The 26,035-nt window shown below is 48.1% G+C and overlaps 1 protein-coding gene across 1 annotated transcript; it reads right to left on the bottom strand.

Annotated features, from left to right (window-relative positions):
* Window positions 1–137: 137 nt before the first annotated feature.
* Window positions 138–23,946, bottom strand: LOC136494587 (uncharacterized). The gene is made up of 13 exons (XM_066490745.1): window positions 23,544–23,946; window positions 20,251–20,301; window positions 19,733–19,819; window positions 18,242–18,353; window positions 17,115–17,160; window positions 16,598–16,669; window positions 15,476–15,538; window positions 15,246–15,400; window positions 15,093–15,157; window positions 14,619–14,769; window positions 14,168–14,273; window positions 13,945–14,080; window positions 138–262 (listed from the first exon to the last, which is right to left on the bottom strand). The coding sequence occupies exons 1-13, from the start codon at window positions 23,743–23,745 to the stop codon at window positions 177–179; spliced, it is 1,332 nt and encodes a 443-aa protein (XP_066346842.1). The 5' UTR covers window positions 23,746–23,946; the 3' UTR covers window positions 138–176.
* Between the last annotated feature and the right edge of the window lie 2,089 nt (window positions 23,947–26,035).

Raw genomic sequence — 26,035 nt, 5'->3', positions numbered from 1 at the left:
AGTGCAAAGAGCTCCCGCTCTGTGCGGGTCTGGGGAAGGGTGTTAGTGGCAAGCCTTACTCTCGCCTGTGCAATGCGAGGCGACCGCGACTCAAACCCGGGACCTTCTTTTGTTTCAAAACATTTTTTAAATTGCTGCAAGATTACAAGTGGACTCTAGTTCTTTTGTAATATTATTCAAGAAGCATGATTACTCACATTGTCAAGCAACTCGAGAATCTGTAACTGAGCGATGAATTCACTAACTGCACCAACAGGATTAGCTGCATGGATAGAAACCTTAGATGAAAACATGTCAACAAGGTCTAAAATTATATAAAGTAAAATAAATCATACATATTTGTAATTTCGCATGTGTACACAATGCATGAAGCATCACAACATTCCTGAACAATTGCACACATAACAGAAAAGAAAAGGCCCTCGAGCAAACACTAAATTCTTGCCCAGCACAGCCCACAAGACATTACTCCCTCCATCACAAGTCATAGGTTGTTTCGGCTTTTCTAGGTAGATAGCTTTTTCTATACGCCGTCATATACACAATGTCTAGATACATAGTGTCGGGGACCAATACTAGGGTACCCGAAGAGGAGGAGCTAATGGTTATCAACATTGATTCAACCGAACAGTCAAGAGCGCGCCTACAGCTCCAACCGACCCCTAGGCCGTGGGCTCCGCCTCGCCCGACCCCGCGGCCGCGATCTCCGCCTCGCCCGACCTCTGGGGGCAGGCTCCGCCTCACCCGACCCTGAGGCCCCAAACTCCACCTCGTCAGACCCCTTGGATGCGGGCTCCGTCTCGCCCGACGGGAACCCAAACCATCGCCAACTACTCCAGTTCCAAGCGTATGAGCCTGGATCAAAACTCTTACACCAAGGAAGAGACTAGCATGCTCCGATGTAACCCACGGCCACGACGGGCAATACCTAAGGATTCACATCAAGAACAGCGTCGGGTGTATCGGTGTTGTTCTGCCTAACCCTCGTACGAACACTGACAGGCGCGTCAGTTCACCACGACGTTCGCCAGGACGGAGTGGAGCGCCAAGACCGACGGATGACGCCTGCACATGGCGTCAGGGACGGACAGGACCGCGACGTGGAGCCGTCCCTGTTGACATCTACAGGGTCGACGGGACACACATGAAGGAGAAGGACCCGACAATCCTGGAGGCCTTCCTCCCTCTCGTTCTTCTCCTTTTTCTCCGCTATAACCCACGCTTTCCCTTAGCCTATAAAAGGCAAAGCAGAGCGCCACATGAAAGGGATCCCAAACCGATAGACCCATCAAGATCCGATACAGATCCGCACAAGAGCATGACATGAAACGCACAGGTGAGCAGCAATCGAGCTCTCAGCACCCACTCACTCCTTTCAACAGAGACTTGGGATCCTTTCCCTCTCTTGTCCGTTTATAACCTCTACTACAAACTTTTGGTGCTAGTAACACGAGCAGCAACGACGAACTGGACGTAGGGACTTTCTACCCGAAGTAGTATAAACCTCGTATCCTCTAAAGCACACCATCCGAGCCAGATGCGCAATAATACAAATTTACTCGTAGGTGGTAATTCGAAACACCGACAGTTGGCGCGCCAGGTAGGGGCCTTTTGCGTGTCTCAACATCTACACCAGGCCTCGGATGGCTATTCACGACGTCAGCTGGGTCCTGGACACGCACGTGCGCTTCGGGAACCTGGACTTCATCGTCATGATGGAGGGAGGGTTGGTGCAGGACTTGCGTCACCTCACCTTCTCATTCGCCAACGTCATGACGTAGCTTGCCGGAGGAGAGCCGCTCTCCCTGGAATACCTCATCCAGAGCGCCTCGACAGCGCTCCCGTCCGGTCTCCGCAACACCACAGAGACCGTTGGCCACCCTGTGGCGCAACACACGCCTCCATCCTCCGTGAACGATGAGCTCATGGGGATGACCGAATATGTCGTGGAATCTTTCCATGACCTCCTCGCGGGAGAATTGGGGTCGCTATCCGACTCTGACTCCAGTGGGGGGAGCCATCACCCTTCTCGTGAATGTTTCATGGCAGGTACCCCCGAGGGACACGTCGAAAGCATCCACGAGGGAGAGGCTACCCCAACGAACGACCTTTATGACGAGGTCGAGAGGGATGCAGGGGCCCTACCACGCCTAGAAAGCCAGCCATGCCAGTTGGGCAGATCGACCTGCCTGTCACCTTTGGGGATCCGACCAATTACAGAACAGAGACCCTTACCTTTGAGGTGATCGGGTTCCACGGAACCTACCACGCCATCCTGGGACGTCCATGCTACGCGAAGTTCATGGCCGTCCCAAACTATTATACCTATTTGAAGCTGAAGATGTCGGGACCGTGCGGGGTCATCACCATCGGCACCTCCTTCCAGCGCGCCTACGAGTGCGAGGTCGAGTGCTGCAAATACGCAGCGGCAATCATCGCCTCCAAGGAGCTTGCGGCCATCAGGAAGGAGGTCGCTGAAGAAGCACCCAACCCCAAATGGTCGGCCAAGTCTTTTGAGCTTGTAGAGGGCACCAAGGAGGTCCTCATAGACCCTAGCGGCTCCAAGGGCAAAGTGGTGCGCATTGGCACCACACTTTCCTCCTAATAGGAAAGCACGCTCGTCGACTTCCTCCGCGCCAACAGAGACATCTTTGCGTGAAAACCCTAAGACATGCCAGGCATTCTGAGAGAAATCGCCGCGCATGCCTTGAAGATCAGGCCAGGCTCCACGCCAGTGAAGCAGCACCTGCGTCGCTTCGACGAGAAGCGTAGGGCCATTGACGAGGAGATTGCGAAGCTTTTGGCGACCGGGTTCATTAAGGAAGTATACCACCCCGAGTGGTTAGCCAATCCTGTTCTGGTACGAAGAAAAGTAGGAAATGAAGAATGTGTGTCGACTACACGGGTCTCAATAGAGCGTGTCCGATGGATCCGTTTCCTTTGCCACACATAGACCAAGTAGTCGACTCAACCTCAGGGTGCAAAACCCTTTGCTTCCTTGATGCATATTCCGGGTACCATTAAATCGCGATGAAAGAGTTCGACCAGCTCACGGCATCTTTCATCACCCCATTTGGGTCGTTGTGCTACGTCACGATGCCGTTCGGTCTGAAAAAACACGGGGGCTACGTACCAGCATTGTATGCTTAAATATTTCGGGGACTTCATCGAGCAAACCGTTGAAGCCTACGTGGATGACATCGTTGTCAAGTCCTAACGGGCTAACCAGGTCATAGCCGACCTAGAGCAAACCTTTGCGAAACTCCAAGCAAACAACATTAAGCTCAACCCCGAGAAGTGTGTTTTTGGGGGTCACAAGGGGTATGATGCTAAGTTTTATCGTCTCTGAGCGTGGCATCGAAGCCAACCCGAAAAAGATCTCGGCCATCACGAGGGATGGTCCTGATTCAGAACGTAAAGGGGTACAACGAGTTACAGGGTGCCTCGCCGCGCTCAGCCGTTTTATCTCGCGCCTCGGCGAATGAGGTCTCCCCCTCTATCGGCTCCTGAAGAAGGACGACTATTTTGAATGGACGCCCAAGGCCCAGGAGGCACTTAACACGGTCAAGTAGCTTCTAACGAAGGCGCCGATCCTGGTCCCTCCGGCCTATGTGGAACCGATTCTGCTCTACATTACAGCGCCACCACGCAAGTGGTCAGCGCCGTCCTGATGGTGGAGCGAGAAGAAGAGGGACATGCCCTCAAAGTGCAGTTTTCCGTGTACTTCATTAGCGAGGTCTTGTCCGATTCTAAGACTCGCTACCCCCAAATCCAAAAACTCCTATACGCCATCCTTATCGCCAAGAAAAAGTTATTCATTAGCGAGGTCTTGTCCGATTCTAAGAATCGCTACCCCCAAATCCAAAAACTCCTATACGCCATCCTCATCGCCAAGAGAAAGTTATGTCACTACTTCAAGTCACATCCGGTGACGACCATGACGTCTTTCCCTCTTGGCGAGGTCGTCCAAAACCGGGATGGCACAGGAAGAATCGCGAAGTGAGCACTCGAGCTGATGGGTCAAAGCATTTCGTATGCCCCTCAGACAGCCATCAGTCCCAAGTGCTGGCTGATTTCGTTGCAGAGTGGACCGAGGTCCAAATGCCGCCAGCAGCCGTCGACCAAGAGTACTGGACGATGTAATTCGATGGATCGCTAATGAAGGCGTCGGCGCGGGGCTACTCTTCGTTTCGCCCCTCGGGGTACGCATGAGGTACATGGTTCGCATCCATTTCCTCTCCTCCAACAATTTGGCCGAGTATGAGGCACTCATCAATGGCCTACGCATCGCCGTCGAGCTGGGTATTCGACGGCTCGACATCCAGGGTGACTCCCAGCTGGTCATCGACCAAGTCATGAAGGAATCAAGCTGCCACAACGCCAAGATGGCTGCATATTGCCAAGAGGTCTACCAGCTGGAGGATGAGTTCGACGGTCTCGAGCTCAATCATATCCTGAGGTGTCTCAACGAGGTGGTTGATGCGCTGGTGAAAACGGCGTCTGACCGAGAGCCGATGCCGATGGGCGTCTTCGCCAGCAATCAATACAAGCCCTCGATCCGCTACGAGGAGCCAGAACAAGCCGTTGGCGGGCCGCCTGCCCTGGGCTTGGGGGCTAACCAGCCATCAGCTCCATCCGACACTGAAGTCATGGAGCTTGACAAAGATCCAGCGACAGAGTCCGACCCTCTGGACGACTGGAGGACGCCTTACCTCGACTACCTCCTCCGTAAGGCGCTGCCGATGGACAAAATAGAGGCTTGGCGGCTAGTGCATCGCGTCAAGTCCTTTGTCCTTATTAAGGGCGAGCTCTACAGGCAAGCCACACCGGGATCCTGCAGCGCTGCATCCCCATCGAACAAGGGAAGAGGTTGTTGAGCGACATCTACGGTGGAGTCTATGGTCACCATGCTGCGCCTAAAACCCTGGTCGGAAACACATTCTAGCGAGGCTTCTACTGTCCAACCACGGTAGCTGACGCTGAACATATCGTGCGCACCTGCGAAGGGTGTCAATACTACGCTCGGTAGACCCACCTACCGGCCCAAGCACTCTAAACGATCCCCATCACGTGGCTGTTCGCGGTTTAGGGGCTCGATTTGGTCGGACCTCTCAAGAGGGCACCCAGGGACTATACGCACTTGCTCGTCACCGTAGACAAGTTTACAAAGTGGATAGAGGCTCGACCAATCGCCGTGATCAAGTCCAAGCAAGCCGTGTTGTTTTTCCTCGAACTCCATCACGGACAACGGCACGTAGTTCACCGGAAAGAAGTTCCTCCGATTCTGCGATGAATACCACATCCGCATCGATTGGACCGCCGTGGCGCAACCCCGCACGAACGGGCAGGTCAAGCGCGCAAATAGCATAGTTCTACAATGCCTCAAGCCTAGGATCTTCCACCGGTTGAACAAGTTTGGCGGATGATGAGTCGCGGAGCTTCCCGCGGTGCTCTGGGGCCTGAGTACGACCCCGAGCCGGACCACCGGTTATACACCATTCTTCATGGTCTACGGTTCCGAGGCTATTCTCTCGACCAACCTCGATTATGGAGTGTCGAGGGTTAGGACATACGATGAACAGGGATCCAAGGCATCCCTCGAGGATGCCATGGACCAGCTAGATGAAGCGCGGGACGTTGCCCTCCTCCGCTTGGCCAAGTACCAGCGAGCGTTACGCCGGTACCACAACTGTCGAATGCGGGGTTAGGCGTTTAACATCAGGGGCCTAGTGCTCCGCCTCGTCCAGAGCAACAAGAACCGCCACAAGCTCTCTCCGCCATGGGAAGGACCATACGTCGTCGCAAAGGTGCTCCGACCAGGCACCTACAAGCTCAAGACCATCGACGGCGAAGTCTTTGTCAATGCCTGGAACATCGAACAGCTACGTCATTCTTACCCTTAATATACGCACACTTTCTATTATTAGTTTCACTACCAACTCTCTGATCTATAGTGACACCCGACCCCAGCAACGACAGGGGGTTGGGCCTCACTCAGGGGCTAATATGAGTGTATTTATACGGTAGACATTCTCTACGCCCGACCCTTTCTCACGTTAAGACCTAGAAGCAAGGGTTGCAGAAACAGACGGTAAGTAAAACTGGTCGGAATCAAGGAACCTATGCCCCAGCGGCTCTGGTGTTTTTTTTGCTCGCCAGCGTGATTAGAGTTTTTTTCGCACCCCGAGCTTTCTAGCCTTAACAACGGAAAGAGTCGGTACCCGTCTAAGAGTATATCCACCCGGTAGACATTCTCTACGCCCGACCCTCTCTCACGTTAAGACCTAGAAGCAAGGGTTACGAAAACAGACACTGAGTAAAACTGGTCGGACTGCAAGAAACCTATGCCCCAGCGGCTACAACATTTTTTTGCTCACCAGCGTGATCAGAGATTTTTCCACACCCAGAGCTTTTCTAGCCTTAACTACGGAAAGGGTCAGTACGCGTCTAAGAATATATCCACCTGGCAAACATTCTCTATGCCCGACCCTCTCACGTTAAGACCTAGAAGCAAGGGTTGCGAAAACGAACGCTGAGTAAAACTGGTCGATCTGCAAGAAACCTACGACCCAGCGGCTATGGCGTTTTAACTCACCAACATGATTAGAGTTTGTTCACCCGCACCCCAGGCTTTACAGCCTTAACAACAGAAAGGGTCAAAACGCATTAACCTTTTTATACAAAAGAGGGAGAAGGGCTAAAAATCTGTTTAGCCATAACAAAATTTAAGAGCTTGTTCACTTGTTACGAGTTCGCCACCCGTCTTATCTGCCTAAATTTTTGGGGAGGATGATCTCATCCTCTATCTCCGCAGAAAAATCCTGCGCCAGCGGGTCACCCAAGTCAGTCAAATGGCTTGGGCCGCTGTCGAGAGGCAGGCAAGGAGCAGTAGGATGCCCCATGCGGGTTATGCCGACCCCGTCATGAACAACGGACCTGCATTCCACTTGAACATATCCGGTAAGAGCTCACTGAACACGTCACTAGAGCCATCAAGGTAAGTCCTGTGCTAGCGGGTCACCCAAGTCAATCGGATGGCTCGGGCCGCTACCGAGAGACATGTCACCCTTAATTTATGCACGTCTTCTCCTATTGGTTTCGCTATCGACACCACAATCTCTAAGTGACGCCCGAACCCAGCAACGGCCAGGGGTCTGTCCTCACTCGGGGCCTGGTAAGAGTATGTCTATTCGGTAGACATTCTCCGTGCCCAACCTTTTTCACGTTAAAAAACTAGAGGCAAGGTTTGCGGAGACAAACACTGAGTAAAACTGGTCGGACTGCAAGAAACCTACGCCTTAGCGGCTACGGCATTTTTACTCACCAGCATGAACAGAGTTAGTTGCCCGCACTCTGAGCTTTAGCCTCCGCCTTCCCAGGATGGGTTTGGAGGGGCCAACCTACGGAATCTCCATCAAGGAGAGGCTAGTAGGTCACCCAAGTCGATCGGACGGCTCGGGCCGCTGCCGAGAGATGGGTAAGGAGCAGTGGGAGGCCCAATGCGGGTTATGCCGACTCCGTCACGAACGACAGACCCGGATTCCACTCGGACATATCTGCTAAGAGCTCCCCAAACCCATCACTCGAGCCATCGAGGTAACTTTATCAACCCCATTCCGCTTTTCCAGTGCATGATCATTCATTCATCCATTCCCATGCATGCTTTTATACATTCATCCATACATTCATCCATCCCATACGTCCAAGCATCGCACATATGCAATTATTGCATCACAACGCTTCGTGTCGCATCACGAAGCGGTAGTCATCTTATCCGATGAGCGATGACCGACCGAGTTTTGAAGGCCGACCCACGAAGGGCTCGAGGTCGGTTCGCGTCAAATAGAGCCAGAGGAGAAAACACAGATGAGCCCCAGCGGCCTTTGCTCAACCCGCTCAGAAATGGACAGGGTCATCTTGACCTTCTCGTTCGATCCTAACCTCAAGCCATGCCCATAAAATCTCCATCGAGGGAAGGCCAATGGGCCACCTGAGTCGGTCTCCGGAACGACTCAAGCATCTACCGGGAGGCGGGTTATGGAGAAGTGGAATGCCACATGAGGGCTATGCTGACCCCATCACGAACGACGAATCCAGATTCTACTCGGCATGCCTGTTAGCGAGCTCGCCGAGCGCGACACTCGAGCCATCGAGTCAAGTGTCGTTAGCTCAGCCCCTCCGGTTCCAGAAACCGCAGACGTGGTGATGCATAAAACTCGGCCAACCCCTACCGAGCCCAACAGGGCTTGGGGGCTCGAGCCTCCTGACCCCAACTCGGGAATCCGACCAACCGAGGTTTGAAGGCCGGCTCGCGAAGGGCTTGAGGCCGCCTCACGTCAAACAGAGTCGGGGGAGAAAACGCAGATGAGCCCCAATGGCCTTTGCACGACCCGCTCAGAAGTGGACAGGGTCATCTCAACCTTCTCTTTCGATCCTAACCTCGAGCCATGCCCACAGAATCGCCATTGAGAGGAGGCCAACAGACAACCTGAGTCGGTCGCCAAAACAACTCGGGCATCTGCTGGGAGATGGGTTAAGGAGCAGTGGAATGCCACATGAGGGCTATGCCGATCCCGTCACGAATGACGGACCTGGATTTCACTCAGACATGCCCATTAGCGAGCTCACCGAGCGCGTCACTCGAGCCATCGAGGCAAGTGACGTTAGCTCAACCCCTCTGGTTGCGAAAACTGCAGATAGGGTAACGATCGCAAAGACAAGCCGACCCTCGACCGGACCCTCGCTGCGCGCGGGGGCTCAAGGAAAGTTGGACTCGCAAGGAGACCGAATGCGCGGTCGTAGAACGATGGCTCAGATCTTAGGGAGTAGATACGTGCAAAAAACTAAGGATAACGTTTCTAAAACAAGAGACGCTTTCTGCTACTAGTTTCGCTATCGTCTCTCGGTCTTTAGTGAAACCCGACCCCGACAACGGCAAGGGGTCAAGCCTCACACGGCGGCTGATAAGGGTATATACATACACTTGCTGAAACAGTCGCTGTGCCCGACCCTTTCCTCACGTTAAAAACATAGAGGCATGGTTTGCGGAAGCGAACGATTGAGTAAGGCTGATCGGACTACAAGAAACCTACACCCTAGCGGCTACGGCACTCTTGCTTACCATCGCAATCAGAGTTTCTCACGCACACCTCAAGCTCTATGGTCTTAACAACAGGAAGGGTCGAAACGCATTAACCCCTTTTTACACACAAAAAGAAAGAACAAATTTGTTCAAACGAAATAACAAGTTTGTTTAAACAAAGCACAAGGGTCAGAACTTGTCAGCTTATCACAAGAACGACCGCCCGACCTATCTAACTAGCCCCTCCGGGGGAGAACTATGCCTTCTATCATGACTGCACGAAGGGCATTCCTCTCGAGCTGGCGCACCAAGTCGTGATCTCGACGGCACGAGCCGCGAGCTAGCTGGTCCCCCTCGACCGCACCACATCAAGGTCGTCGTAGACCACTCCAAGGGCGACGCTCAAGATATCGAGCTCCTCACTCTCCGCCTGAAGATTTCTCCTTTCCTTAGCGAGATCCATGGCTAGCCCGGCAGCAACGCTCTTCGCCTCCAGCTTCCGGGTCGTCTCCCTTTCGAGCTCGGCCTGGAGGGAGCCGACCTTCTGCTACTCGTTGTCGTGCTCTTGGCAGGCCTGGTCACGCTCTCGGAAAGCCTGGTTGAACTCCTCGCGAGCCGTGTTGTATTTCGAGCGGAGCCTCTCCGTGGTTTGGATCAGCTCGTCCCACTCCTTGCTCAGCTGAGCGACCGCCGTGGCATCTAGGCTCGCCCTTTCCTCTAGGGCCGATAGGTTCTTGGCTCCCAGCTTCAGATCCCTTTCTTTCTCAACCTCGCCCAGTAGGTCAAGGATCCGCTGGTGGGTTTCGGCGTCCTTCTAGAGCAACTCATCCCACTCCTTCCTGACCCTGGCACCCTCTTCGTTATCCTTCCGCGACCTCGCCGACAGGGCCTCGAACACCTTCTCGGCCTCGTCAGCGTCTCGACGGGCCTCGGACACCCGCGACCGAAGATTGGCTGCCTCCTCAGCGAGGGAAGTCAGCTCGACCACCCTCTATTGGGCGGCAACAAGCTGAGCTGTCACCTCCCCGCGTAGTTGCACCTCCTCGACGAATGAACCGAGATTTCCTCTGTTGACGAATGAACCGAGATTTCCCCCGGCTGCGAGCTATAAGGGACAGCAGAAAGACGATGGTCAGGATACAAAAAGTATATAGAGCAAGAAAATGGCAAGAAGCATGATCAAGCAATACCCGGCCGGAGGGAACGACAACATCGTGCAATGCGCCCGTGGCATGGTCCAGGGCCTCGAGCACGGACGCGATCCCTACGTCAGTGGCGTCATCAAGGATAATGAGCGTCGACGCCAGATCCTGCGGATCCGTCCACTGGAGCAGGGGCTAGCCCCGCGCTGGCGAGCCGCTGCCCACCGACATCAGGGTTAGGGACGGCTCCCCGTCGGCCCCAAGCGCCGCCGACCCCTCTCGCCGTGACGTCCCCGTCGGGACGCCCCCTCCTACGATGGAAGGGGTCAGCGGTGCGGATGCGAACCTCTCTCCCAACACCACGCTAGGCGTCGTCACTTGGGCCGCCAATGGCACGGGTCGCGCCGATGCCTCGAGCAACGTTGTGGTCGCGTCTGGCTGTGACTCATCTGTCACGGCCGCCACCACCTCCACCTGCGTCGGTAGGGTCACGACCGGTTGCGTCAGGCCCACAACGACCAGCGCCACAAGCGCGGTCGGCAGCCCCATCCACCCCGCCGTCGGCAGCAGCATCGCGACCGTCACCGGTTGCTCCGTGACGTTCGAAGCCGACCCTTAAACGTCTGCGTCCGCCCGTCCCGTCGAGGGCACAGGCGCCACCATGGGCGGCGCCCGACGGCCGAGGACGTGGTCCCACTGGCGCCGCTCACGCCCGAAACAAACGCGACACCAGCCGATGGCCGCCACCCCGATTGGAGGGCGATGCTCTTCTTCGGCGCCAGCGCCAAGGGATTCCGCGGCCTGCCAACGCTGCAAAGGACGAAAAACACAAGTCACGATGAAATCCGACTAAAACTGGAAAACAGAGGAATTGATAACTCACCTCGGCGCAGTCGGGCGGCATATGCGTTTGGGGGACGAACCACCCAACCCTTGCTCCGCCTCGTCAGAGCGAGGCCGCTTCTATCCCGCCCCCTGCTCCTGGGTAGAGTGGCTCGCCCCGGGCAGCTCCTGGGGCACGTTGGCGGCACGCCCCGCTCCCCTTGGCTCTTGGGGCGCGACGGCAAGGCCACCCGCCTCAGCTGGCACCTCGGCGTGACGGCAGAGCCGCCCGCCTCTGTTGACTCCTGGGGCAGGCCGACGGTACGTCCCGCCTCCGCTGGCCCCCCAGACGTACCCTCCCCTCCATGGGATGGGATGGCTCCCGACGCCTGCAAGGACGAACCGATGCCTATCAGCGCATCCTCGTTCTCCAGTTTGTCCCACTCAATATTGTCGGCTACCGTTTTTTCTTCATCACCTCGTCGTCGTCACCATCATCATCGTCCTCATCGTTGTCAGTGTCCTCCCCTCGTTCACGCACCCGTAGCTTCTGCTGCTTCTTCATCTTCTAGTCCTCCTTTGCCTTCCTCAGCCGCACGCCCGTGGCGCGATTCGCCGCCCTCACGGCTGAATCCCTCGGCAACAGAGCCCTCGGCTGGTCCCTCGGCTGGTCCCGCCCCTCTCAAATTTAGTCCCACGGGGTTGAAAAATCAATTGAAGACAGGAGAAAGGGAAACTTACAAAGACGACGTAGCCTAGCTCCGGCCGCATCGGAGGATGCCCCTGCATCGGGTAGACGAAGTCGAGGGCGGCACCCGTGTCATCCCACAAAGGCTCCATCGCCTCCTTGATGCATTGCGCGATCTCAGAGTTGGGGAGCGTTCCCTCAGCGAGCGTCATTCCGTCGAACGATGCCTCAGGCGCGCCATCACGTATAGCGGGAGCATGCGCGTCATCAATGGTGCCACCCTCCTCGCGTGGTAGGCCCCGATGACGCCCGACCCTTTTAGGTCGTTCTCCTTCAGGATGTGGATGGTGCGGGGGCTCGACGAAAGTTGGACTTGCAAGGAGACCGAACGCACGGTCGCAGAACGACAGACCCCCGTTGGCTCAAAATCAGGAAAGACCTTTTCTGACCCACCAAATCTCACGGCTATACCCCCGAGAGGCCCGATCACGACGTAAGAAAATCGCCGTCCCTAGGACACGCCATGGGCGACAAGAAAAATCCAAGGACCTCAAAGTCCTCCCGTTCGAAAAAGCCTCCGACGGAGTATTCTACTCCTCCGTAAGCTCGGGGGCTACTGTCGGGGACCAATACTAAGGTACCCGAAAAGGAGGAGCTAATGGTCATCAACATTGATTCAACCGAGCAGTCAAGAGCACGCCTATAGCTCCAACTGACCCCCAGGTGGGCGGGCTCTGCCTCGCCAGACCTCCGGGGGCGGGCTCCGCCTCGCCCGACCCCGAGGCCACGATCTCCACCTCGCCCGATCCCAAGGATGCGATCTCCGCCTCGCACGACCCCGAGGTTGCGATCTCCACCTCGCCCGACCTACGGGGGCGGGCTCCGCCTCGCCTGACCTCTGGGGACAGGCTCCGCCTCACCCGACCCCGAGGCCCCAAGCTCCGCCTCGCCAGAACCCTTGGGTGCGGGCTCCGTCTCGCCCGACGGGGACCTATACTGCCGCCAACCACTCTAGTTCGAAGCGTATAGGCCTGGGTCAAAACTTACAACAAGGAAGAGACCGGCACGCCCCGATGTAACCCGCGGCCATGACGGGCCATACCTGAGGATTCACATCAATAACAGCGTCGAGCGTACCGGTGCTGTTCTGTCTAACCCTCGTACGAACACTGACAGGCGCGTTAGTTCACCACGACATCCACCAGGACGGAGTGGAGCGCCATGACCGACGGATGACGCCTGCGCATGGCGCCAGTAACGGACAGGACCACGACGTGGAGCCGTCCCTATTGACATCTATAGGGTTGGCGGGACCCACATAAAGGAGAAGGACCTGGCGATCCTGGAGACCTTTCTCTCGTTCTTCTCCTTTTCCTCCGCTATAACCCGCGCTTTTCCTTGGCCTATAAAAGGGAAAACAGGGTGCCCCATGAAAGGGATCCCGACCCGATCGACCCATCAAGATCCGATACAGATCCGCACAAGAGCACGACACGAACGCACAGGTGAGCAGCGATCAAGCTCTCAGCACCCACTCACTCCTTTCACCAGAGACTTAGGATCCTTTCTCTCTCGCCTGTTTATAACCCCTACTACAAACTTTCGGTGCTAGTAACATGAGCAGCAGCGACGAACTGGACGTAGTGACTTTCTGCCCTAACCAGTATAAACCTCGTGTCGTCTAAGTACACCATCCGAGCCAGACGCGCAATAATACAAATTTACTCGTCGGTGGTAACTCGAAACACCGACACATAGTAAAAACTATGTATCTAGAAAACCAAAACAACCTATATTTTGGACTGGAGGAAATAGTTTAGAAGAACACAGAACTCATCCTGTGCTGCCAGTGGACCAGTTCATTATCACAGTACAACTCATTCTCACCCTTCAGTTCAGATTGGCATGGGGGAACTAAGCTTGCAGTGACTTGTGCTTGGTTTGAGGAATAAGTTAGTCCATCATCTATTCACTCCTCGGTTTTGTTTGATTCATGGAATGGGATGGGTTCATCCATCATCACCTCATTCCTAACAAGCTAATAATTAGTACTAGTATGAGGAATGAAGTCATTCCACCAAATTTGAGGAATGAACTCATGATGCATCATCTAGGATGAATTGATTTCTCAAACCAAACACCCTATTAATGCATATACATGTCTAGTCACAGGATGTTATCATACTACTTTATCCTGAATATAAACTTACCAACACTTGAAAGTACAAAACCAGCCATTACATCCTCCTCTTCAACTCCGGACAATTTGACACGAACATTCTCAGCAGGTCCAGCACGACGTACTTTGCTCTCATCCAAGTTCAAACCAATGACTTTCACATGGGACTGTTACAGCAAGAGTATTGTAAAACTGAATTGGCTCAAGGAGATAAGTGTCAAGTATATTACAGTAGAAGGAATGGGAAAGAATACCTTATTTGGCATAACCAACAAACTGTCACCCTCTCTGATAGTGCCAGACTCTATTTTGCCCATTACAACAGTGCCCATATCCTTATATTTATCAATAATCGGCATCCTGCTTTGTTATAAATAAATATAAAGATGATACATTTAGCACACGATCAAAATAAGTAGTTTTCAACATGAGATTACACAACCAAAAATACGCAAAGAATCATGAAAAGGGCCATCCAAATTCTAACATTTACATAAAGCCACAAAAAATGATCACATGACTAATACAAAACTGTTTTTAGGTGACTACTGTGAAAATAATATCAATAGATTTGCCATGAAAAGTGGTTTCACAGCAAATACTTTCAAATGATTACCAAGTTACATATTAGTCATTGTATGTCCAAAGAATTATATACTTTCTGAGTGCAGTATATGAAGTACAAGATAAGAAAAACTATCTAACCTTACTGGACCTTTGGGGTCGCGTAAAGGAACTTCAATACGGTCCAGAACTTCAAAAAGACAAGGGCCATCCCACCAACTACAAATGCTTTTATCCATCCTGGTCTTCATATTGGTTCCCACAAGACCAGATATTGGCAAGAATTGCACATCTGACAACAAAGACAATGACAGTCAGACAAAAGGGTCAGATATTGATGATGATATAATGTAACAAAGCAATTAATAAATAATGAAGCTGATATGGCCTCTGATTGAGTTTAGCAAAGCCAACGGTGGAATTAGCTTTAGTTATTGAAACATGAGGCAAAGAGACATCAGTTGAGGAAATTTCAATACTGAGGCACAATTTGAAAGCATGAAAACTAGAACTTCAGTCAGTAGAAATAAATAGCAATGATGAATCTCAAGATTGAAAAGAAGTGCTCACAATAATTCATACTTTTAGGCAAAAAAGAAGTGGAATAAAACCTACCTTTCTTAACATTGTACCCTGAAGATTTAAGGAATGGAACCATTTTTGCTTCAATCTCATCATACCTGAAAAAGGATAACAAATTTGATTATTTTCCTCCAGTTGTACAAGTTACACCATAAAAAAGATAAGTAGATGTTTTATCAGGTATACCTTTCCTTAGACCATTTAACAGTAGGTTCGTCCATCTTATTTATTACAACTACCAGCTTAGCAACACCCAAAGTTTTCGCAAGTAGTACATGTTCACGGGTCTGTCCTCCCCTTTCATAACCTGTTTCGAATTCACCTTTTCGAGCAGATATGACCTAAAAAGGAAATTATATATAAACAAAACTAATGGCTAAGTTAGAAAGTTCAACAAACAATGACTTGAGTCCTACCAGAACACCAATGTCAGCTTGAGATGCACCACTTATCATATTTGGAACATAACTTTTGTGACCCTGCAAAACCAAATCATTTGATTAAACAAGCACCATATAGGAAACAAGCATTAAGTTCAATCAATCAACAGTTCCTGTAAACAGTGATGGAAAAGTGTCAAGGCTCAAGGGTAGTGGCCATCTATCAAGGATTCAACAGTGTATACGGAACAGCATAGGTGTGCAAGATATATTTCCTGAACACAGTAAAAGGTGGCAAGTACAATAAACATGTTGAGCGCTTGCATGTCTACCCAACAAGTGAGATAGAAATATGAATTAGCAGTGCTACCAAATTATTGAATTATTAAAATTTAATTACTCAGACTGCTGACAAAACCTGTACTAATCAATGGCATTAATCTGGAAAAGAGTTATGAGATGACATAACACACTTTGAAAGTACACCAAAATTACTAGGCCTCATGTTGTATATGTGAAATTATTTGTCTTCTATATATGTTATAGGTTAGCAGAGCCTCTTGTCAGAGAGGCAAGCACACGCACACCCATGCTTGTACTAGTAGGTCATGCCCTATAAGATTTGGAACTCCCCTCTCTTAAGACAGACCAAGGAGACATCTTCTCCCCTGAGTTCCTGTGGTTAAATTTTTTAAAATTATTTTGTTTCTCAGAAGTATACATTAGTAATTTAGTATATTACGTCATAACATGGTAGTCCACAACATGGTCTCCCTGCAATGGTGACCCAGGTTTCCTGTGCTAACACGTGACAGAGAAGTCAATCCTACTTTAATAACAGATGCCTTTATGTCTACAGTCCTGAAGGCAAAATTATAGAAGAGAGACAACAAAATATGACATTAAAAGCCAACTATATATTTTTTCCAGTTGCTCCGGTCATTAACCACAATCAGCCAAATGGATTCAGTAGCAACATTAGAATTATAACAGTTCGCATAATAGATCCAGTCACCTGGAAGGCAGGAAGTAACTTGTGGCCAAACAGATGCGAATAGAGCGCATGCAAAGAAATATAATAAAATAACAAACTACAATTAAAGTACATGGAGCCCAGACTTGCATTAGTAACATATGTAACATAGTGAGAGCAAATACCGGTGCATCCAAGATAGTGAATCTTGTGTGTTCTGTCTCGAAGTGGGCTCTACCAACTTCAACAGTCTTTCCCTGAACACATGAAAAGAATATGCAAAAGAATCATAAAAAAAAGGGTGTACCCAGTGCAAAGAGCTCCCGCTCTGTGCGGGGTCTGGGGAAGGGTGTTAGTGGCAAGCCTTACTCTCGCCTGTGCAATGCGAGGCGACCGCGACTCAAACCCGGGACCTTCCGGTCACAGGCGGTAAGACTCTACCGCTTGCACCAGGCCCACCCTTCATGCAAAAGAATCATAAGCATGACAAAAACAACAAAGAGAACCACTAGGCAAAAGATTTTATGTGCGTTCGGACTATAATTTTGAAAAGCACATCAGGTTACGCCAATCGAATTAGATAAATCACAGTAAAACAAATGTTCTTCAACAAAGGGCACGCTTCATCAATACCAAAGGAAATTAAAGATTTAACACAATAAAAACAAATTGGACTCTAGAAGCCAAATAACAAAATGATACCTTAACCCTTTCTTCCTCATTTGTGTCCATGATGTAAGCCATGTACCTACAAGTATTTTGATTAGAAATTAGAAATTAAAATCATTAACAGTGTATCAGATGGAAGAGACAAAATTTTGCAACAGACGAATAAGAGCATCCAGATTGTTTATGGGGTGGTTCTTTCTGTTACGTTTTACTTTCTGAACGATGCGTACTGAACTCTGTAATTTCGTTACTATCGTAATGAAATTCTGTTGTTACCGGTGTGGAAAAAAAATGTAGAAAGGAAAAACAAAAACTGCAGACAAAGGCTAAAACATGAAATGATACAAGGGAATAAACAAATCAACAATACTGAATTAAGATTACCATTAAAAGTTCATTCCCTGAAATCCTTATAATATCAGTCATATGGTTGAAGAATACGGTGGTCTAGCTTATACCATACAAACAAGTGCATCTGATGTTTAACGTAACAGCAGTTATACAATTTCACACACGGTGCTCTAGTTTCTTTACAAAGAACAAGGAGGTTAAGATCATAAATAGTGAGAAACCAAAAACTCTCTAGTTTCCTATGCTCTCAGTTTACCAGAACTACACAATATTATCATGCTTCCCTTGTCTAGCAATTGTAGATATTCAAAGCATATCTCATCAGCACACGCATTTTTATCGAATTTTTTCATTCATTCAAAGGAAGTGTTTGTCCCCAGTAGACAGCAATTGTCAAATAATCTTTACCTGCTCCTTTATAAGTCAAATAGGGAATGTTTTCCACGCTATACAAAGTAAATAGCCACACTTATAGCAAAGGCAAGAATATGCAATGGTTATTTACAATTCAATGCAACAATAAGTATATGTAGGTTCATTCTAAGGACATTTTTCATATATTACTGTTCGCACTTTCACAAGATAATTAAAAAAACGTCAGACGAAAAAGAGGGACCTAGGAAAAAATCAATACAGTAGCGTGCTTGTAATGAAACAGCAGCAGACACACAAAAAGTAGCATCTATTTTATCAGTAATATAAACATGTCTTCTGATTTCAAAATGCATCATGGTTAAAATCAAATACTCAATTTTGCAAATAGCCACACGAGCCTCAAGACTTATTTGCAACAAAAATGAACTACTCACCAGCTTTCTCGGCTTTTATCCTTTGCTTCCTTCTCATATTTCTGGATGGTCCTATCATCAACTTGACCACTTAAAAACAATATTTGTCCTCCAGTAGTTGATTTTCCAGCATCTGGATCCATGCAACAATGAAGTTAATATTAACACATTTATTTATGACCTTTAACAAATGGAAGCAGCCATGAAATAAACCACAACCATTGTGATTCTTAAATATGCCAGTCAAGAACAATAAGCAGACAATAGAAAAATATAATTGGAGCAAGACAGAAGAAGCTAAAAGCTAAGAATTCTAAGCAGATATATCAACTACTGATACTTGGAGAAGTGAATCAGTGTAAAAAAAAAACTCAGCCACCTTGCTCAGAATCTACGAGGCTGGGACACAATCTGGCACCCTTTCCAGTTTTCATAGAGCTAGAGCTCTACGAAACAGGTCCATAATGATCAGAAAGAGAAGCAAAAGCTTCCATCTTGTAGCATTCAAGGCTGAGGGAAGAGGGAAACAAGGGAATATGTCATGGCAGAGGGGAAGTACAAGCTGGAAACATGAGCCATGAAGCGGACTGTTGAGTTATTACTGATGACTGTAGTTCAGCTGCTGCAAATCAATTAAAGCGACCTTTTACTATAATACCCTTTATAAACACTTCAGTTCAAACTTTTCAGCAATAGGTGGCGTACAAGGATACAAAAGACACTAGGCGTTCTCTAGGCGGTGACTCTGCCTAGCGCTTAGGAGAAAGGATTCCAGACCACTGGAAATTTACTAATTCATGATGACCTCTTGACATTTAACTAATGGCGAGCCCTGCTGGCAGTGCGCACTATGAAAATTGCACGTTCCCATTAACATCGGAAGATTTATTTAGGGCTTAAAGGAATAGGCACAAGCAAAAAAGAAAACTAGCATAAAACTCCAATAAGAAATTCAAATGTGGAACTACAGTAAATCAACTGATCAGGTCAAGAATCAAAAAGTATGTCATATATTGAACAACAAAAGACACATATAGATAGAAAACAGATTTTTAAAATTGTAAACTAGAGCCAAACAATCAATGGACTGATTTTTCCATGTAAACATAGATTCAATGTCATCTTGTTATTTTGATGGATTCAGATTAAGTTGATAGTACTACAATCTTTTGGCCTGTAACTAATGAGAGTTTGCAAGGAAAATATTTTAAGAATCCAGATGAAAATATCAATTACATGGAAAATAGAGGTCTTTGTCTTTCAATCTCCATTGAAGCATTAAATATGATAAAATGGCCCCATCTAAGTTTCAAAGTATCAAGATATTTACATCCAATCATGAACCACCAAAGAACAGCTAAATTCTCGCAAAAACCAAATTTTTTCCACCATTTAATAGTTAACCCCATTACACAATCATACATCAGACACAGTCAACAATTACACAGGAACACATCAATCAATTAAGTATTCTGTAAGCACCAATCTAGCTAACAATAAAATTGAACATACCAACATGGCCAATGAAAACCACATTCAAGTGTCTTTTTGTTTCATCTACATCGTCTTCAACCACACGAGCATCTTCTTGAGTAGCAACTGCACCGATAGAAAAGTTGGGTTGTGTAAGAGTCTGTATAACAATAAGAAAAAACTACAGGCCCAAGCAGTATCCACTATTTTGGAATTCTAATAATAAAATGACTCAGTTTCTGTGCAGCACCATGAAGCAATAGTTCAAACCATCATTCAGATGAAAATACCGAAACATCAAAATGCAACAAAACCTGGGCCTGGATCAAAAGCCTCTCTAGGAAATTTACTTGAAGCTCAATGGAAGAAGTACATAATAATAATCAAAATTGAAAATCAGCTTGTCAATAAAAAGTTAATATTATTCCATAAGGAAAATTAAGGTTGTAATTTACCAAATTTACATGAAATGGTGGGCAAGGTACAAAATTAGCAAAGGGTTTTCAATAACAATGATAGGACTAAAAAACATAAACAAGGATGTATTTAATACACACCATTTGTTTTAAGCTCCAAGGATTGAAGAGATGATTGAATTTCCTTGACACCTGAAAGTACATGTCCAGGTTAGCACATAGCAACAATTTCATTATGCATGTCACTTTCCATCAGAAAATGAGAACTATAAAGGCAGATCCAAATAGTTGGCCTCATTAAGTGAAAAGGCATTTCAGTCATTTCTCTAAAACAACGATCCATGACCAGAGGGATGACATTAGAATTTCTTGTTATTAGACTTGACAAACTAAATAGAACTTTCCAAAGTTAGTCAATGAGAAAGGAAATTAACACAGGCATAAACAGCTTGCCATCTTGCAAGCCCAGGCCAGAACAATAAGACATTCAACATAGTCGGTTGGTCACACTGTCAGGTTATTAGGTCACCATTAGCCCAAGATTGGACATCTTTGTTATATATATCTGAGTCATTTCTTCAGAAAGGAGAAAATGACTCATGGGCGAAGGCAAAGAAGCAATTAAACTGACCAGGATCCCCTAAATTATATTGTAGGAACAAAAAGCGTGCAAAGGGGAGTGAGCCTCCTATGTCTGGTTCCAAATTTATCCCATGCATAAAAAACCGTTTTGTATGGTCAGAACAAAGGACCAACCCATGTTTTCTTGCGGGAACAATGGAAAAAAACTTAAGAATATGTTGTGCTGTCAGCACTAGATTTTATAAATGGAACATGCCCACCTATTAGGGTTTCTAAAGGGATCCGAAAATTTTTATGCAAGCCAACAAAAAAAGGCAGAGAACTACCTTTGGGAGCGCTACAAAAATGGTGAGGAACAGAATGCCAACTCTCTTCTTGTTTTGTGCAAGGAAACATAGAATCAGTGGATAAGTCATATCCATGGTTCTAAACAGCCTAATTAAACTTATGTTTACTCACGAATAAACCTGAAACAGAACCCTAGCGTCTCGTTTAAGACCTGGGCATCCAATAAAACTCTGGACACGTCCAGGCGGTGTGCGTAGGCGTGGGGCAGTGCTTAAGCGGCACAAAAACGCGAAAAAGCGGCGGCCTGGCTGGTTTGGTGGGCTATGTGTGACCGCGCCGGCTGGTGGGCAAGGAAAAAAGCACACAGAAGAGCCAGTGAAAAGGGAAAAAGGGCATGCAGGGATCAAAATTGCAAGTCCCTTCACCACTTCTTTGCAACTTTGCAAGAATTGGAATCAAAATTGCCTGAATATGTTACAATTTCTTCTGACATTCAAGTTGGGCATCTAATCTGAGCCATATGTGTTGCCAGGAAAATAAAATAAATTAAAATATATAAAAAAGCACAAACGCTTAATCGCGTTTAACCTACGTTTAGTCGGCTAGAGTCTTTTATAACCTTGATCTTATCGAACATTGAGTTGGACTAGGAGGAATAGTTTTTTACATGTTTGTCTATGGCAGGCATGTTGCATAAGAGCATCCAGACACGAAGCAGATCAGTGGGGCAGTGCTTTCATTTGCCGGGTTCTAGCTGTGGCTGCATGAGGATGAGAGGTACAAGGGTCTTTGGAGGAGCATGTGGCAGTCTACATGAACCACAAGGTGCACACAAATGGGTAAAGGAGCATCTATTGCATATCAAATAAGAATTTCGAACCATATTTGTCACAAGTTCCCTCACTTGCTCTAATGAAAAATCCAACTCAAGGGATTTTCCATTCATGAAAATCAGCAGTGCCCCAAAAGTTGGTCACCTAACATGCTTAGGAGATAGGCAACACCCTTCCCCTATGCGCTTAATTGCTACTAAGCCTTCCTAAGCAGCACCACACTTCAGCAGCCACTTTTTTGGAAATTGCACATGCAACAACAACAACAACATAGCCTTTCAGTCCCAAGCAAGTTGGGGTAGGCTAGAGTTGAAACCCACCAAGAGCCCCAAGTTACGGTTCAGGCACTTCAATAGCTGCTTTCCAAGTACTCCTATTCAAACATAGATCTCTAGGTATATCCCAAGCTTTCAAATCTCTTTTTATTGCCTCCCCCATGTCAATTTCGGTCTTCCTCTACCTCTCCTCATATTATTAGCTTGGCTTAGGACTCCACAATGCACTGGTGCCTCTGGAGGTCTCCTTTGGACATGGCCAAACCACCTCAACCGATGTTGAACAAGCTTTTCTTCAATTTGTGCTACCTCTAGGCGATCACGTATATCATCGTTCCGAACTCGGTCCATTCTTGTGTGACCGCAAATCCATCGCAACATACGCATTTCTGCAACACTCAGTTGTTGAACATGTCGAATCTTTGTAGGCCAACATTCTGCTACATACAACATCGCCGGTCTATAGAACTTGCCTTTTAGCTTTTGTGGTACCCTCTTGTCACAGAGAATGCCAGAAGCTTGTCGCCACTTGATCCACCCTGCTTTGATTCTATGGCTAACGTCCACATCAATATCTCCATCCCTCTGTAGCATCGATCTCAGATATCGAAAGGTATCCTTCTTAGGCACTACTTGACCTTCCAAACTCACATCTCCCTCCTCGTGTACAACTCCGCCAAAGTCGCATCTTATGTATTCGGTTTTAGTTCTGCTCAATCTAAAACCTTTAGACTCAAGGGTCTGCCGCCATAACTCTAGTTTCCTATTTACTCCCTTCTGGCTTTCGTATACTAACACTACATCATCAGCAAACAACATACACCAAGGGATATCCCCGTGTATGTTCCTGAAAATTGCACATGCATCGCTTTAAATGTTGTCTGATCAAGCACACTTATTTGGAAACTGCAAATGTATGGCTTAATTGTTGTCTGATCAAGCACACGGCAACAACAAAAGCTCAGCCAAAGAAAAACTTTTCAAGGACGGGTCACGGAATCACAATTACAAACCGACAAAAGAAACAGAAGCACAAACTGCTACGGTACAAACTATAGGCCTACGGATGGTCGTCAACTTACTCATAGCGGGGCACAGAACCACAAGCATATCATGCCAAAACAACGGACACTCAAGAATCTTGATTCACACCTGGCTACAGTAGCTGGTTTGAACCAGGTAAATCTAGCAGTTGAATTTCGCTTCCAACAAATTATGCACCCAACCGAACTAGCAGAGATCCCTGCCACAACATAATCTCCATCGTCCTAATCTGTTTCCCGCCGCAGCAAACCAGCAACCTCTATAAAACGAGACCATGACCCTCATAAACCCTACCCTACGCGTAATCGAGCGTGCTAGCACTACTGATCGGCGCCTAATAGGCTTAGATCTAAGCAAATAAGCTGTATAACAGCACGAGCAAAAGAGAGGTACGCAGGGCCGAGAAGGGAACCTGACGCGACCGCGGCCGAGGGCGAGGGCGCGGGCGTGTGCGGGGCATCAACGCCGGAATCCGCCGTAGCCACCTCCGCGGGGGCAGCGCCAGATTCGACGGACATGGGCTCCGCGTCGTCGCGAGCCCAATCATCGACGGTGGCGTCCTCCGATGGCTGGACGGCGTGCGTCGGGGCCTCGGCGTGCGCGTCGTGCTCCATCCCGCGATGCGAGGGCAAGGGGAGCACGAGGTGGCGGCGGCGGTGGAGAGACACTGCTGGGCTGGGCGCGGGCGGTCTAGGGTTTTTGTGTGTTCGGCGGATTTGCTTGGATTGTGAGGAGGGTGGGCTTGTGACAGATGCCCGATGAGAAGGGTGCCGTGACCCGCTGCTACCTTCTGCGTGCGTGCTGCCTGCGTGCCTTTAGCAACAAGTTTCCTCGGCGAACTTGTGCTTGTGCGTTGGCTGGAATCTGGACTCTTCGCTGTCCAGGGCTCCAGGCTGTTCCCTGTGAGCTGGGTGTGTAGGGTGTGTCGTGATCCGTTTGGGCTCTTTATAAGTTGATGAAATCACCGTAGCGTAGTCTAAAAATACCTTCATACCAAACTCGTTTTCAAGAGCATCTATGACAATATCTAAAAAAATTGAACCCAAAACCAGGTTTTACAACTTTTCTACAAACTATTGTGTGTGGAAAAACATTTCACCAACATTTCATTTTGCTCATTCTAAAAAGATCTATACATCGTTAGCTTATATAAGACTGAGACACCAACCATCAACGAAATAACTCATCGCCATAGTCGGTCATCACTGACATCTTAGCTCACATGTAACCTTTAAAACGAACGGTTCTATCCCTTAATATTCGCAAATCTGAAAATAATAGTCGAAGATCCAATTCTAGAAAACCTCTAGACAACAGCGATCGAGTCGTGGTCTGCTATTTTGGCACCATAACTAATACTCAAAACCTCCAAAACAAATCTCCAGTGACTACTCTATCTCTTGATATTTTCATATCTAAAAATAGTGGTCGTAGATTCAATTATGGTAAACCTTCATGCGGAAGCGGCATTCATGGGCAATGGTGAGACAAAGGAAAAAAAAATAGTACCAAGGTTGCGAACACCAATAGGGATTGTGTGTGGATGCCTTCGTTTTTCCATGTGCAGACACATTGGAAGTTGGGATAAGAAATTATTGGAGTGGACTTTTTTTCTATCATATGAAAAAAACAAGATTGAGAGTGGGTTTACAAATTATCGAGAGATGCTCTAAGGGACATAAATAGATATGGCAATGGAACCCCGATCCCAATTTTGGATGGTGAATTCCTCTATTAGGAGATAGGGAGAAAGATAGGGCCTATTTTGCCCCCATGGGGATTGAAAATAGAATAAAATTAGTTCATGTTGGGTTCATGGACCATCTTGTTCCTCGTGTACCCGCTCCACAAAATGCTCTTCCTCTAAAGGCCCTTTGCATGTTAAAATCACCAAAAGCTCAATACGTAGCATGATTGAAAGACCGAGGATATCGCCTAGAGCGGATGAATAAGCAAATCTAAAAATTTAAAACTTAAGATATGAAAGCTAGAATAGAGGTCTCCAGTTTCTCGAAAAACCCAAATCAGAGAAAACAACCCCTCTAGAGCTAACACGCGGTGTATTAAGATACTAAAGAAGTTTTGATGAGTTGGTAGTCCACGTTGGCAAAATCTGAACATTAGCGTCTTGATCGGTTGCCCTTCTTTGGGTTGCGGCGGCTGCTGCATGCATGCATGCAGTACTTTCAAATGATGTTTTTTTGCAACAACTGTTGTAGCTACATCAAAAAGAAGAGCAATTGCTCGTTCTGTATGGCACTTGGACCCACTTGTTAGGTGGCATCCCACCCTCCCTTTCGCCTCCAGTCTCCCATCTCTTGTCGTGACTAGATCTCACCATCATGGACACCCTTGTGCTATCTCATCTCTACCGTAGTGCATCCTCCTCCTCCTCCCAGCATTCTTTGAACTTGTCATCCTCCATTGTCGTTATCGTGGGCTCGCAACCACGACAAACATTGTCTTGCTCGTCGAAGGTCGGTGTGTGGATCTCTGATGGCTTGGACACTCAAAACACTCAGTGACACAAAACGATATATCCTGGTTCGGGCTTCTGAGCCCTACATCCAGCAGTATAGTGTTCTTCGTATTAGGAATGCCCAGTCGAGGGTTCTTACAATGGAGGAATCAAGAGAGAGATTGGTAGGGGATTGCACGGTGGTATCATAAGGTTCTTAGTTGGTTCAGTCGATTAGCCTCTTGATCTTTCGATCACTTCTATAGGAGCCCATGCCTCCCTTATTTACTGAGGAGGGCAAGAGGATACAAAACAGAAGGATTCTAACCTAGGGCTTCTCATCTTGAGCTTCGGTCTCCTTTGCCCTTGGCACCGTCGAGCCCTTCTTTGTCATATAGGAGAGGGGTGACAACATCTCAACCACTCACTGACATGACAGGGCCTTC

Source organism: Miscanthus floridulus, chromosome 11 (genome assembly GCF_019320115.1).
Source record: "Miscanthus floridulus cultivar M001 chromosome 11, ASM1932011v1, whole genome shotgun sequence".
Taxonomy (NCBI): Eukaryota; Viridiplantae; Streptophyta; class Magnoliopsida; order Poales; family Poaceae; genus Miscanthus; species Miscanthus floridulus.
Note: the sequence above shows the minus strand (reverse complement) of the source record. Positions and strands in the feature narration are given on the sequence as shown.

Bases quoted from the DNA above. Each gene is read 5' to 3' on its own strand.
- LOC136494587 (XM_066490745.1), bottom strand. From the start codon at position 23,745: ATGGAGCACGACGCGCACGCCGAGGCCCCGACGCACGCCGTCCAGCCA. The intron at 17,161-18,241 runs GTGAGTAGTTCA...AAATACTTGTAG, and splicing joins GATAAAAGCCGAGAAAGCTG to GTACATGGCTTACATCATGG. The intron at 263-13,944 runs GTAAGTTTATAT...CTATCCATGCAG, and splicing joins TTTTGTACTTTCAAGTGTTG to CTAATCCTGTTGGTGCAGTT.